General features: G+C 37.6%; 1 protein-coding gene across 1 annotated transcript in view; it reads right to left on the minus strand.

The window, feature by feature from the left end:
- Positions 1–719: 719 nt before the first annotated feature.
- Positions 720–16598, minus strand: part of LOC114646901 (clarin-3) — a 76279-nt gene continuing 60400 nt past the window's right edge. The window contains exon 3 of the mRNA XM_028795291.2: positions 720–5647. Coding sequence (XP_028651124.1) covers positions 5373–5647 — 275 coding nt within the window. The 3' untranslated portion in view covers positions 720–5372. The remainder of the gene's footprint in view (positions 5648–16598) is intronic.

The raw sequence follows: 16598 nt of genomic DNA on the forward strand, positions 1-16598 counted from the left end.
TCTCTCTCTCTCTCTCTCTTGCGCTGACTTTCTCTGATCCTGACGTATGGGGATTGAGCAGGGGGTCTGTTCGCACACCTAGACGATACGGATGGTCGTCTAAAAATGCTGAAAGATTATCTTCACGTTGCTATCTTTTGTGCAGCTGCTTCCTGAAACGACATGCTGCACGGTGCTTCGCATACTTAAAAGCTCGAAGGGCACGTATTGATTTTTGACTGAAAAACAAACTCTGTCTCTCTCTATCTCTCTCTCTCTCTCTCTCTCCCTGCTCCTGACGGAGGGGGTGTGAGCTGCTGCCTTCAACAGCTTTGTGCCACGGTGCTTCGCATACTTAAAAGCCAAAAAGCCCTATTGATTTGTTTGCTAGAGATTGTTTTCTCTATCTATGTGACATTCTGTGCTCCTGACACGCACTCCTTTGAAGAGGAAGATATGTTTGCATTCTTTTAATTGTGAGACAGAACTGTCATCTATGTCTTGTCATGGAGCACAGTTTAAACTTTTGAAAAAGAGACAAATGTTTGTTTGCAGTGTTTGAATAACGTTCCTGTCTCTCTACAACCTCCTGTGTTTCAGCGCAAATCTGTGACCCAAGCATGACAATATAAAAATAACCATATAAACATATGGTTTCTACTTCGCAGATTTTCTTATTTCGCGGGTGGCTCTGGAACGCAACCCCCGCGATGGAGGAGGGATTACTGTATAAGGAATAAGTGAATGCAATACCTGTTATATTTTTAAGGATCCTTATCCAGTACATTGTAAAAATTAAGGATTTTTATTTTTTTTACCAAGATGAGCAAGATATTACTGCTCTGACTCCTATAATTTTTTTTTTTAAGTTTTTGCTTTCTGCAACATTAAATATCACATCTTCTTCCATCATTGCTCTCCTCAGATTACCAAGCATTTCTCCCCCAGCACTGGAGTGTCAAGAAACAGTCACTGCTAAAGGGCAAAAAACAACATAAAAAAACAGTTCATGCTTTCAAGCACTCTGTACTTCATTTTTTAATACTATTTATTCATTTACAAGAAGTTTTACAAGACTTTATTACATTTACAAGAATCATTTGGAATATACTTAACAGTAGTAAAGAAATAAAACAAGCAATTACAATGTAGAATACATTAAGTTAAATAGCACTCTATTGTTTGCATGGACATTTTAAGTTTACCTTTTTCTGCTTTAAAAATATATATGTCATTTTCTTACAAAAATCAAATTCTCATAAAAACAAATTTCCATTGAATTTAATATTTCATAGAAGTCCATGAAGTCATTTTACTGATCTCAAATAACTTAATAAAATTAAGCTAAATGTTTTCACATGCACTTTCATAGGAGTGATCAAATATTGTTTCTGTTCGGCGCAACAGTGGATCGCAGCAGGTCACCATTCCGACAATTGTGCTTGATCCCCCTGTCACTCTAACGAGTGTCCTCGATTCACCAAGGGGGATAACCCCACCCATTCTGATAATGAGGCTCGATTATCCAGGGGGGAACCCACACCTTGGTGTGTTGCAAAAACACTTATTTGGGAAAATGTGGGTCACAACATCAAAAAGATTTGAAAACCACTGTTATGTTTAACACATAAATTAAAAAGGGCAGTGCACTGAAAAATAGCCCCACGCACAATGAGGAGTCCCACCCTGGCGTAGAGCAGCAGCAAGCATAGTCAGATGAAGCTAGCAGGAAATCCCCATACACATTTTGTTTAAGAGGAGACATGCTATGTTCATTAGGCAGTACATAACTTCACAGTTGCATATTTCTGCAAATGATTTTAAACTGACACATCAGTGATTCATGAAATAATATCCTGCTGCGATGACTGTTGTGATATGTACAATTCAGCAATTGTTGAAAAAGTGGTATACTACTGGTCCTGTGAGCAATGCTCTGAAACCAAGAAAACCTTCAGTCCGTATTCCAGGGGTGGTCACTGACATTACAGACACATAGAAAGGAGTCTTAATTAGTCGATGGATGTCAGAAAGGTCATGTCAGCACATACTCAATGATTTGCAGGCTATTTTTTCCTTAGCCACCAGGTTTTTTTCACAGTAATGTAACAAATGTCCATATAAACAAACATACAAATTACATAATTTAAGCAAATGTTACTTTTTGTTGTACTAGATTTTTCTGAAGAGTGTGAAGGGTATTTATATGAATAATGTATCGACTTGAACGCAGATAATAAATTCAAGATTCAAAAACCATGCATTACTTTTATTTTCACATAATTATGTAAAGCAACATACAGACTTAAGATTCTTTTTTATTTTTTACAGAATTTATATATACAGGTATATTTTAACATTTGGAGCTCAGTTGGGTTTACAGGTTTGCACAGTGGCTTAATGACAGAAGTGAACCACTCAGCTTTTACATTTCCCTAGCCACTAAACCACACTGTCATTTATTATAGCGATAACAGCGAGGTAGCATAGTTACCATTTTATATACAATTTTTCTCAGATGCTTGTTTGCTATTTTGTGATGTTGTGACTCACACCGAGACACACATTTTATTCCTTTCAGTTCTTGTCCCACTTCCTCTCATGCAATGGCAAGAATAGAGGCAGATAAAGTTTGACTCTTAACAGCTATTGACTGTTGTGCCTCACTGGTATTTACTTTCTCCTATCTGAACTCCAGATCTGTCTAACTCTAAGTGCTATTACTGCAAAAAATATAATCGTGAGTGCTCTCTATCTATAAAGAGTACCTGAATGTTCAAAATCAGAGCTTGATCATAGTCAACTGGAGCATGATCACTCTTATGGAATCACTCTGACATCCAAAATGTGCATAAATCAAACTCATAACTTCCTCACAAGACAGGTTACAAATGAATGCTCTTTCTCAGTTCGTACTCCCAAGCTGTGAAATGAGGTTTTTTCATTTTCTCTTAGTTAAATCTTCAGGTGCCTCAAGACTACCAACCATTTCATGCAGCACTTTAGCACTGCCTAAACATTTTAATACCACTTTAATATGTACAGCTTATCCTGACCCTGTCACTGTTCCACTAGTACTGCTTTTATTACATTTATCGTCTGGCCTTAAGGCTACATGCAGTGTTAAACATCTTGTGTCTAATTTAAATTTCTTGCTATTTGAACTTTGTACTTTCTTACCAATTACTCTGATGTCTTGTACAATATATATATCTAAAATGGCCGGGCTAGTATTTGAACTCAAGTACCTGCTGCTGTGAGTCTGCAGTGCTATCCTTTGCAATGTAAAATTCTGCTACTTTTTCTGCTGATCCCAAAATAAAATATAGATTTGTTGGTTGATTGACTATGAAAGCATTCAAAGCTTTGGGGTCCAGAGAATTTTCAACATTAAAAAAAAATCTTTTCTTTTCTTTTTGGTTTGCTAGTAAATCTGCATACACCAAGTCATATTTCAAGCGTGTTGAGTCATGGACAAAACAGGAAAAGACAACATGGTAAATATATATATATACAGTTGTGTTATTTTTATTTCTATACTTGATAAATACTTCCATATCAAGCCATGCAGGCTACTTCTTATACAAGGTTAACATCTACATAAATAAATCATAATTTATTTGTTTGTTTGCCAGTCATGCCAAAACAAGTCCACTGATTTTCAAAAAATTTTTGAATATGTTTTGCCGTTGGTCCTACTTAAAATATAGGCTATATGGCCTGAGAGGTTATAATGGAAGTGAACAATCTAAAACCCAGTGCTGATTGGAAATTACAATCCCCATCAGGCAGCAAGAGAGAGCTGGGGATGATGGGAGGACACCATTATCAGCATACACAATGTTTTGCAATCTCATCTATAACATCTGTTACAACATTTCTATTTAACTAACTTGGATAACAACTTTATTGTGTTGCCAGATTACAGTTTTTGTCTCTTTGTAGCTTGTGTTAAGCCATGCTGAATTTCCAAATAACAGTTTTTCCATGTTTATTTTTATCTGGACCCTCTTCTGGAAAATATGCTAAAAGGAGTGTATGTGTTGCAAAACCGCTACAAAGTAATGTTAGTTTCTTTTAAACCTCCCCAAATCTTTAAAACTCCAAAAATCCATTTTTGGTAATTTTTGCAATTGTAAAATTGCATGTGAAACACTATTTAGCATCAGTTTCAGAAAACTGTTTACAAAAGGAAATTCAGCTGTTTCATTCACCACCACCTTCTATTATTTTGTGTTGTTATAATATACTGTACATAGCCAACATATTTGGGCCTTCAAACAAATACAGTGGTGGCCTGCTCTGTACTGGGCAAACTTTCAGGTAGGTATATTATTGCTCTGTGTATACAAGACAATAACTCTAAAATTAACAGATGACACTACATTTTTATCAAAGGAAAACCCTAAATTTTTGAAAAATCAGTGCTCTTGTACACCTGCATATTGCTACTAACTTTGATGTAGATAAGCCATGATAAAACAGAATGAAATATGATTTGTTACAGCATGCTAAGTCCCTGTTAGGAATATGGTAGAATAATATCCACCGTAGTGTTAGTAACGTCAACTGTTTTCTTGAAGGTAGACATTTTTTCAAGTCAATTCTATGATGAGGCAGTTATATTTTTAAGTTTTGATGCCAATACAGTGATGTGATTTGTAGAAGTTTAAAATCAATTTTCAATGAATAGACTTTGAATCATCTTTACATAATCCAATATCATCACTGGTGATGTCTTCTTCAACAATATGGAGACCTGCAACGATGTCATTGAACCCCTTTTCTATTTTTCTATTTTGAAATGTATACACACAGAAACAACTGGTATTTGCTAATAAGTTGATATTAATACAAAAAGGAGTGTCATGAAAGATATGAAGATATAGGCTCTGTTTATTACAGAAAGTGGAATGCAATGCAACAGATATAAAGAAAAAAGATTCGATAAAGAGACAAGGATTATTGTTCACTTTGCTATTTATAAGACTTGATGTTTTCTCATTAAACTTTTTAGTAAAGCATAAATATAAGAAAATCAAGCAGATTCTCAAACTCACTATTATTAAAGATCAGCATTTGTTTACACCAATACAAGTCAATTATCTGAAATGATGTCCTTATGCCTCAGTTGTTCACCTGCAACAGTGTTCTTCACAGAAAAGTTTTTAAATACTCGTCACTGACTATTTACTTTTAGAGTAGGCAGTTTTGGATCAAAAAAACTCAGTTCATGATGCTGCATGATGCAAGTGTTTTCTTACATCTGAAACACGGTGCTACAAAATATTAGGCTGTATACTGTAAATTAAAAGATAGTGAGGCATATCCAAGCTTGTCATTAATATCACCTTTTAGGTGGATGGGTGAAAGATATTTTAACAAATGCATACTTAATACATCATGACTTCTTTGGGAGCATTTTCTGTGGGACGCTGTTGCTCCTTTGTATATGTGTATTTGGCATGCTGGTAAATGCTGATTACAACAACAGAGACCACATTACAGACCACAGCAACAATAAGGATGTAGTAAGAATACCCAAACACATTCTTCTTGACTTTGATCTCAGGGAGCCCTATTACACTTGTCTTGGCTACATCCAATGACAAATTATTCAGCTCTGCATTTGCCACAAAGAAAATGATAGCGAGTAAAAGAAGCACACCTGTAAAAGAGAAGAAAAGGTTATTTTTTTTACCAAAGTATGATGGATTGTACCTCTACAAATAGCATTATCTTATGATAAATATTCCTACAGGATGTTTTTGAAATGTATTATATAATGAGGATCACAGTGTGGTACAGCAGACAGCATTGCTCCTTTACAGCTCTTTGACTCAAGTGGGTATGTTTTTTTCTTCCCACTTCTGTATTGTTTACCGTCATTTTTTCATCCACAGCTCAAAGTCACACTGTTCAGTTAATTGACGACTCTAAAGCTTGCAGTGGAAAAATGGGAACCTTGTGATGGACTGGTTACCTGTTAAGTGGTGCTTCATGTTTTGCACTCATTGATGCCTGGATAAATGTCAACATCACACAACTCTGTGTCAGACATGGGCACCTGAGGATCACCATCCAAATTCTATTAATAATACCACCCCAGAATGAGAGGGGGCACAATCGATAACCTTGTCGTCTCTTTTTTGTCTCCATAGCACGTAGTGACCTCCTCTTGAAGGCAACTGAACTCCACCCCAGCATCCTAGAGGCCCCACCCATTTGGACTGAGACACTATAAAACCGAGACACTCACAATAAAAACATGTCTTACTTCAGGGAGAAGCCTCTGTATGATGTAACTCCCTGTGATGAACCCACTCAGATGAGTTCCTTTTTTCATTTTGCCTAGTTGGCTGATATGGCATTAAGATGCCTGATTTCTGTTGCGCCACCGCGTGTGTATTTGCATTCAGTTTATTTGACTATTGCATTAAAATGTGGTGGCCCGTTTGGCTCCCCAACTTTTCTTTGAGACTCCAGTTGTCCTTCCGTTTATCACACTTGATTTGGAAAAAAACAGGGTGAGAACAATAAATGGGTGGATAGTTTATAATAATAAAGGAACTGTGATGAAAACAGACTGAAAGTATCTGAAAGAGAGTGAGGAAAGGGAGCAGCTACTTCAGTGTCAGACACACTAGAGTGGTCAGGAGTAAGTAAAAGCTTAAATATCCTGGAAAATTGGAACTGAAATAATTATGATGAAAATTTTCAAACCAAGATAAAAGCCACTATCTCCATATAAACATACAAATGCTTGCTACATGCTACAAACAAAATTGGCAAAATCACTTTTGAAATTTCTTGCATCCAGCCTTTCATCATTCTATGTCATTTGCCACAGTGTCTACTCTGGTCATGGTTAATTGTCATTATTAGGACACAACTTAGGAAAGAAACTCCACAGAACAAAGTAAATTAATATGAACATAATATTCCATCCATCCATCCATTATCCAACCCGCTATATCCTAACTACAGGGTCACGGGGGTCTGCTGGAGCAAATCCCAACCAAGACACAGGGAGCCAATGAAGGTGAGGCAGGATGAGTGTGATGTGTTCACTATGACAGGTCTGTGTAAGGACTCCTGCCGCAGAGATTGGAATCAACTGGAACTGTGATATGAGATTAGAAGGGACACCTGCCAGCAGCGAGTTACAATAATCGATATGGGATGTGATAAAAGCATGGACCTGTTTCTCAGCATTAGAAAAGAAGAGAAATGAGTGAACATGGGATATGTTATGGAATTGGAAGTAAGAATTTCTTAATTTGGTTTATGTGGGTGGAACAAGAAAGGGAGGAATATAAAATGACACCAAGAGTGACGAGAAGGAGATCATTTTCTTGAGCTGTGCTTTAGTGCCAAATTGTTTGTGTTCAGTTTTGTTGTAGTTTAATTTTAAACAGTTATGCTCCATCCAGATTTTAATTTCACAAACAGGTTGTGAGCGGAGAAAATTCTCATGACGTTTCACTTTTAACATTGAAATATATTTGAGTATCACCTGCATAAAAATGATAACCCAGTCCAAAGCTATGAATAATATGGCTCAGGGGAACCATATAGATACAGAAAAGGATAAGGACAGAGCCCTGAGGAACCCCTTATTTGACTGGTGCTAAGCTTCTGTTGCCAAAACTAACAAACTCTTGCCTATCAGTCAGATAGGACTTAAACTACTGGAGGTCAGTGCCAGAGATACTCTGCATTTTCTCCATTCTGGACAGTAAAATGTCATGCTTGGCAGTGTCAAATGCTGCACTAAGATCTAACAAAAGTAATATGCTGGTTTGTCCAGAGTCTGCTGCCATAAGCAAATCATTAGTTACCCAAAACAGAGCAGTTTCACAGCTCTGCTATGCCGTGAAACCAGACTGAAAGGGTTCCATCAAATTATTAGAAGTTAAATAACTGGTGAATTGGGAGGCTACAACACGCTCAAGAACTTTTGACAGAAAAGGTAAGTGAAAGATAGGCAAAAAATTTCTAAGATTGTCAGCATCAAGACCAGACTTTTTTAACACTGGGGTTACAGAAGCAATTTTAACACTACAATCCCTGAAGCCTACAAAAAAACTTGTAATCCCGGGCCACCTTAAATTCCTTTGCACCTCTTCATTTGCGTCTTTTGTTTTGCAAATGTGTCAATCAGCACAAGCAGCAAGCAGACTGCTGTCCCATTCCCCGCACCACTGCAGCTCAACTCGGAGGAAAAAGTTATCCCAGCTCAAGGCTCTTCATTTGGGTGTGAGGTGCCTGGAGTTGTATAGGGTAAATAACATATTGTTATTTGGAACACATGTATTTCATCTGATGGTGCATGTTCCCAAAAAAAGAAGCCTGACTGCATTCTCCATTGTTCATGTACTGAAGTGTCTGCATGGCACTGCCAGATCTAAACACAAGCATGGAGAGTCGCTTGCGTACTGACGTGTCTATAGCTACAGGTGGAAGCTGCTGTTGCACTTTTCGTAACTGATCTTTTCCTAAATAAGGAGTGGCATTGCACATGTACTTTGTCAGCATGCCCGTGTTGATCAAACACAGGAGGTTCTGCAGTCTACTTGTGACTTTATGCTGTAAGAATATAAGTAAATAAATATAGGTAAACAACATTCAATGTGGCATTTGTATAAGTAATATATACAGTTAGGTCCATAAATATTTGGACAGAGACAACTTTTTTCTAATTTTGGCTCTGTATATTACCACAATGAATTTTAAATGAAACAACTCAGATGCAGTTGAAGTGCAGACTTTCAGCTTTAATTCAGTGGGGTGAACAAAACGATGTGGCACGGTGGTGCAGTGGGTAGCGCTGCTGCCTCGCAGTTGGGAGACCTGGGGACCTGGGTTAGTTTCCCGGATCCACCCTGCATGGAGTTTGCATGTTCTCCCCGTGTCTGCGTGGGTTTCCTCCCACAGTCCAAAGACATGCAGGTTAGGTGGATTGGTGATTCTAAATTGGCCCTAGTGTGTGCTTGGTGTGTAGGTGTGTTTGTGTGTGTCCTGCGGTGGGTTGGCACCCTGCCCAGGATTGGTTCCTGCCCTGTGTTGGCTGGGATTGGCTCCAGCAGACCTCGTGACCCTGTGTTCGTATTCAGCGGGTTGGAAAATGGATGGATGGATGAACAAAACGATTGCATAAAAATGTGAGGCAACTAAAGCATTTTCTGAACACAATCCCTTCATTTCAGGGCCTCAAAAGTAATTGGACAATTGACTCAAAGGCTATTTCATGGGCAGGTGTGGGCAAGTCCGTCGTTATGTCATTATCAATTAAGCAAATAAAAGGCCTGGAGTTGACTTGAGGTGTAGTGCTTGCATGTGGAAAATTTTTCTGTGAACAGACAACATGCAGTCAAAGGAGCTCTCCATGCAGGTGAAAGAAGCCATCCTTAAGCTGCGAAAACAGAAAAAACCCATCCGAGAAATTGCTACAATATTACGAGTGGCAAAATCTACAGTTTGGTACATCCTGAGAAAGAAAGCAAACACTGGTGAACTTAGCAACGCAAAAAGACCTGGACGTCCACAGAAGACAACAGTGGTGGATGATCGCAGAATCATTTCCATGGTGAAGAGAAACCCCTTCACAACAGCCAACCAAGTGAAGAACATTCTTCAGGAGGTAGGTGTATCGATATCCAAGTCTACCATAAAGAGAAGAATTTACTCTGAAAGTAAATACAGAGGGCGCACTGCAAGGTGCAAGCCACTCATAAGCCTCAAGAATAGAAAGGCTAGATTGGACTTTGCTAAAGAACATCTAAAAAGCCAGCACAGTTCTGGAAAAACATTCTTTGAACAGATGAAACCAAGATCAACCTCTACCAGAATGATGGCAAAAAAAAGTATGGAGAACGCGTGGAACAGCTCATTATCCAAAGCATACCACATCATCTGTAAAACACGGTGGAGGCAGTGTGATGGCTTGGGCGTGCATGGCTGCCAGTGGCACTGGGACACTAGTGTTTATTGATGATGTGACACAGGACAGAAGCAGCCAAATAAATTCTGTTCAGAGATATACTGTCTGCTCAAATCCAGCTAAATGCAGTCAAATTGATTGGGCAGTGTTTCATGATGCAGATGGACAATGACCCAAAACATACAGCCAAAGCAACCCAGGAGTTTATTAAAGCAAAGAAGTGGAAAATTCTTGAATGGCCAAGTCAGTCACCTGATCTTAACCCAATTGAGCATGCGTTTCACTTGTTGAAGACTAAACTTCGGACAGAAAGGCCCACAAACAAACAGCAACTGAAAGCAGCTGCAGTAAAGGCCTGGCAGAGCATTAAAAAGGAGGAAACCCAGCATCTGGTGATGTCCATGAGTTCAAGACTTCAGGCTGTCATTGCCAGCAAAGGGTTTTCAACCAAGTATTAGAAATGAACATTTTATTTCCACTTATTTAATTTGTCCAACTACTTTTGAGCCCCTGAAATGAAGGGATTGTGTTAAAAAAATGCTTTAGTGGCCTCACATTTTTATGCAATCGTTTTGTTCACCCCACTGAATTAAAGCTGAAAGTCTGCACTTCAACTGCATCTGAGTTGTTTCATTTAAAATTCATTGTGGTAATGTACAGAACCAAAATTAGAAAAAAGTTGTCTCTGTCCAAATATTTATGGACCTAACTGTAAATGTTTTTCATATAAAGAATATCAAGAAACATAATCACAAATGGAACTTTGTACAATACTTTAGCAAGCTCTGCAAGCCCTGCTATTTCGTTGAAGAACATGCGTGTGGCAGATTGACTGGCAGGACGATGGCCAGCCTGTTGCTGCATCCAAAAGGTGCCATCTTTCACCTTTATGCCTGGTGCGGCTGTGTTGTTCTTATATGTGAGTGGACGTTTCTTGTGGGAAGGGGTTATGTTCACTTTCTCCAATGTAGAACCTTCATCCGCATCTGAGTTCACCTCTGTTTTAGCACGTCTTTATTTGAAAACAACAGTGTTGGATCAGGGGGAGCGTGAACATAACTGAGAGAATAAAACTGAATTAAAAAAAAAACACTAACCCTTACAAGTACCACAAATTTACATCAGCTGCTACAGACTCAAATCAAATATATGTTTTTATTGTATAATAGTAACAATAAGAGCACCTCACTACTCAAAATTGTAATTCTGTGAAGTGTCCAGAATCGAACCTGCGACCTCTTGATTATAATTCAGAAGTTCTTACCGCTGTACCACTCAAGTTAGCATTGTATCCTAACTCGATTTCTTTTTCATCGGTTATATTCTTGACTAAAAGCATACTTGTTTTGTTATATGCATACCTTTTGTGAAAGTGCTTATTTGATATTTGGACTTCAGTCTTCACAAATTATACACTTTATGTCAAAATTTTGTCAGTAGTACTATAACATGAAAAAGTTTCTGTTTTACCTTTATGTTCAACATTTCTTGCATTTCTCGCATTTCCTGTCATCCTACATTTACATAGAATGTTGTAGACACAGAACACACATGAAATGCATGTGTTTCAAATAACGTTTACCCTATACAACTCCAGGCACCTCATACCCAGATGAAGAGCCTTGAGCTGGGAGAATTTTTTCCCCTGAGTTGAGCTGCGGTGGTGGGGGGATGGGATACTAGGCTGCTTGTGCTGATCGACACATTTACAAAACAAAAGATGCTAATGGAGAGGTGTGAAGGAATTGAAGGTGGCCCAGGATTACGAGTTTTTTATTAGGCTTCAGGGATTGTAGAGTTAAAAGTAGCTGGCACAAAGCCGGTGTCAAGGGATGTATTTATTGTTTTTGTAACAGTCAGGATTATCGAATGAAACATTAGAAAATAACACAGAGTTTAAAACTATGGCAAAATATGAATATTTTTAAATCCAGTATTAGTTACCTTTCCTAAATGCAGAATAAATTAAAGGTAAAAAAGACCAGTTAAATAAATAATGCAATCAGTCAGAGGTAAAATGACTCACTGATGGTAAAAATGGGTTAGAAAAAAAAGATGCAGCCTCAAGGACTGAGATTGGAAATCACTGGTGTAGAAAACATTGCTCTAGAAGTGTTATGGTTCATTCAAATGCAGCTTTACAAAACTAATCAATGCTGCCTTTTTTGTTTTGGGATAAGGGGCTTTCTCCTGGCTACTCTACCATGAAAACCATATTTTGTTCAGCCTTTTTCTAATGGAAGAGTAATGATTGTAGTTTTTAAGGTAATTGAATTTGCTGTATCACCCACTTTTGGGTAAATTGACTAGTGTCCTGATTGTTTTTCCTTTGATTGCAATCATTTTCACTGGAGAATGATCAACTTCAAAATTTTAGGAAATAGCCTTTTCATCACAATAAGAATGATGAGTACCAACAATTGCTTTTCAGAGATTACTGCAGGTGTCTATTGTCATTGACATGGAGTTATCACAGACCTGATTTCTCCAGGCCGAGCTGCAAAATGTTTTGATATTATAGTGGTAGCTGCTATGTTTCAGCCAGGGTTTGTTCTTTTCCTTGTGTTTATTTTCCCTTTAATTGTTATTTCTATTATTTTGGATTAATATTTTTCATGATTTGTTTATTATATCATTTTTGTCAGTATTTTTTTATTAAAATATAATTTTTATAATTTTGTAACTATGTGTATATTTGTGTCTTGGTGTTCTGTGTGTGGAGTTCAGTTAAATCACAGAAATGTTCGGGAACTTTGCCAAACTCGAAATGCATTGACATCACTGGGGAAGGAGAATGTTGCAATGTTCCTGTGTACCTGAGGGTTAGGGAAACATCTGACAATTATACTGGACCGATTATTGTGGCCAAAAATGTGACCTGAGCTGTTATTTGTGAATTTTGTCAAGGTTATGATGTGGAGTATTCACCAAGGCAAAAAGGATGTGAGGCTTTTAAAAACAGACAAAGGGGCAGGCTAGAATCCTAACTGGTCTGCCCAGCAGAGAATCACCTGAACTCAGTGAGGCCCCAATACTAACTGCTGGCTTCAGCTGAAGCAGGTCCAAAAATTGAAGGCAGGCTGAACCATTACAAATATTCAAAAAAAAAATAACTAAAGACCAACAAGAGGAGGATATAAATATAATTGAAGGATTTATTTAATGGACATAGACAAATACAAAGAAAACCTCAAGAGAACTAAAAAGAAGCACAGGAGTTGCCTTAAATAAATAATCCTAAGCAAACAAGTCCCCAAAATGAAATCCAATCAACAGAATTCTTAAACCAGAACAAGAATAATCATAAAACCAGAAAATCCAACCATAATAAATAGGAATACTCATAAACCCTACAGTAAACGAATGATCTCCAACTCCTCATCCTTCTCAGCTCAGAGTAGCCCCGCCTCCTGTGGCTCCACCCACAAAAGACAGCACAAAAGTATAGAATGACAAATGAAACCAATAGAAATAACATAAAGACATAAAAATTGTATCTTAAAATTAACAAAAACAACAACAAAACATTAAATCAAGCTGATACATAACATTCTGTTTTGTTCTAAGGAGATGTAATGCATTTTTCATTCCAAGAGACAGCACCTCTGCAGAGATTCCAATTAAAATCCAGACACTATCGTTTAGTCTCCTGTTATATTTATCTTGCTTTAATTATAGTGTAATTTGGTTTTTATTTGTCTTTATGCAGACTCTGTTGTGTGCCAATTGTAATGCCTCCCTGATTTGTCTTCCCTTGAAAGCTAAGCTGGGATGTGTTCAGTTAGTACTTAGATTGGCAACTGACTTGGATCAACAAGTGCTATATTGTCCAGCCAGAATGGGATGCTGTTTTCTTTAGAGATTAATTTTAAAAATTAACATTGGAAACGCAGTAAATTAAAAACACATTTCTTTCCATGATAAATAAATATTGTTTAATTTTAACAAAAATATTTAAGAAGTTCAAAACAAAGTTTTTACATATATATTTACAAAGCTGCTCTCATATTCACCTTTTTGCTAATTAAATTTGAACAACTTGGGGAAAGCTTTGTCTTTAACCTATTAACAGTTTTAAAGTGCTTAGAATTCTACTATAATGGTCTAACATTTCACTGTCAATACTGTTGTCTTTATTTAAATTCTGTACATTTCTATTTTTCATCTTTTTAGTGTACTAAATACAAATGTAATTTGCATATTTTCTAATTATCTTTTTGTTCTGTTGTGTCTTGTTTATCAACTGAGCTTAGATTTATCTAAGTTTAATTTAGACATTCTTTATGTCCTCTTCATCAGAGATGTGTCTGTTTTAGCACAGTAACAGACAAACTAATGCTTGCTTTCCAACTGAAGTTCTCTGAATTCCTTCCTTTAAGCAATTAGCTGTCCTTATTTTAGAATCTGATTTGCTTGGAGCAAACTAAATGAAAAATTAAAAATTCATCCAGTGATAACTTCAAAATCTAGGACTCTGCCTCAAAACTTGTTAAATCAAGCCTCAACAGTTATGTAGTTTCACTACTCTTGCTTTTACCTGCTATGATCTTCTTGTTTGCCTTTGTTTTCTGGCACACCTTAGATGGTGTAACAATATGGTGTGGTCACTCCACCTAGGATTTAGGACTGAGGTGAATAGGAAAGGACGGTGAGCACTGTGGGAGCTGTTATTCTTTTCACAATACTGCTGGTGTTGTGTACTCTTTATCATTATAACAAATGTTTGATGCAAAAAATGAAAAGGTGATATTACTACCTGCACAGAAGAATCACAGTGCTTCTCACTTTATTCTTACATAAAGGATAAATTAATTCTGTACTTTTACATTCAGATTAGGAAACTGCAGCTGTGGTTTGTACTTTTTGCTTACTCGATTGCAGTACATACAGGAAACATGAATAAATAGAAGATGAAATGAAGTAATCATGACCGGGTGGAGACTTTGTACTGAATAGGCCTACTGAGGTTTGGAGACTGCTGACTGTCCTGAGGATTGCTGGTGAATGTGTGTGTGAGACAAGTACAGGCATGGAGTCTGTCAATCAACCAAATCCACTGTGTCTTGCAAATGATTTCATACTCCAAGCTCAACCTCATCAATACGCAATTTGTTGCCAGGTACCAGAATATGAAGCTGTTTACAGTATGTTTTTAGAATTTCTACTTATAACAAAGTAGGAATTCCTTCCAATGAAAGATAAAAAAATTAAAATGTGATTTATTTAAAACAAAAACATAACAGAGGGATATCTGCAATGGACAACCAAAGTACCAGAATAACAGAACCAAGCAAATCCTATTCCCACTAGCCTCACTATATACCCCTGCCCTTGTTTAAGAGCTGATATGGCATTTCTGACATTCCTATCACTTACAACACCATGATGTAGACTGATTTTGCCATCAGTATTTCTTTCTCCCCCTCTCTTAATCTCCACCAGTGAGCCTTCACCCCAGCTAATGTTTCAATCATAGACTCAAATGGCTCTGACAAGGATTGTTCTATTACATCACCTGTGACAACCTAAATGCCCGCAGCCTTGGCATTACCCATTTCCTGGGACATCAATAGTCGTATACCTAGATGGACTAGTGTAATGGGGACACAAACAACAAAAACACAGTCCACTGTGTATTTTATTCTTAAACAATTCCATACAGTCTGCAAAAAGTGTGGTGCAGATCTTTAATAAATAAATAATCCTCAATAAAACGACTTAATGGAGGTTAAAATCCATAAATAAGTAACCCAGAAAACAAGTAAAATAGATTAAAAAAATGCATAAAAATGCAGTCAGAATTGGCTACTTTTTTCTTTCTTTCTTCTCCAAGCCATAGCGCATCTCTATGTTACAAACCCATCTTCTCTGCTCAACACACTGGCCTGCTCATCATTACGAGATACCAACGTAAGAGGTCAACAATCTTCTGTTTTTGTCACAACCATCACCCCATGGTGTACGTTAGGATCAAAGAGTCCTGCTTTCTTGTCCTACCACCATCCTTTGGTGCATGTGGAACAACCTCCCAAGCAAAAGGCTTCTCCTGCTACTCTACAATGCTCAGCATGGTCTACCCACCCCTGGAAACCTATTCCCTTCACTCTGCATAGGGCTTCCTAACCGTCTTGCATCCTTTCCTCTGCACTGGCTCAATCTGATCCAGGCATTCCTTCACTTCCTCTATTAAGAAATTATTAAGTTTCTTACCTCAACACATTCAAACTTCTCATCATTCTTGATCTTTCTCCTTTTTCACTCTCTTTTTGTCTTGCTGTCAGACCCTTGTCAAACCCAGTGAGTGCAGTGCAGATGTGCCAAATGACCAACAGAGCCTCATTGAGGAGCATCTGTACCAACTGCCTTGGAGAATGTTACACACAATTAGCTAATTCCCTCATCAAGTTCTCCACAACCACATGGCGTTTCTCCTATCTACTCTCCCGGGATAGGAGCTGCCTCACTATTTTACTAAAAACCCAGTACCACCACAGACTCTTGATGTGCTTTTCAATATCACCCTGCGTTTACTTGAGGACTCAGGGATAATTCTATACAGATGTAGGACACCAGATCATACTACCCCATGATAGTCCCTGAAATTACTTTAGCCTTCTCATTCTATTTTTAAGGTATCAGATATCCATAACAAGTATTGGGTGGCTGTCAATTCACT

This window comes from Erpetoichthys calabaricus, chromosome 2, assembly GCF_900747795.2.
Source record: "Erpetoichthys calabaricus chromosome 2, fErpCal1.3, whole genome shotgun sequence".
Classification (NCBI taxonomy): Eukaryota; Metazoa; Chordata; class Cladistia; order Polypteriformes; family Polypteridae; genus Erpetoichthys; species Erpetoichthys calabaricus.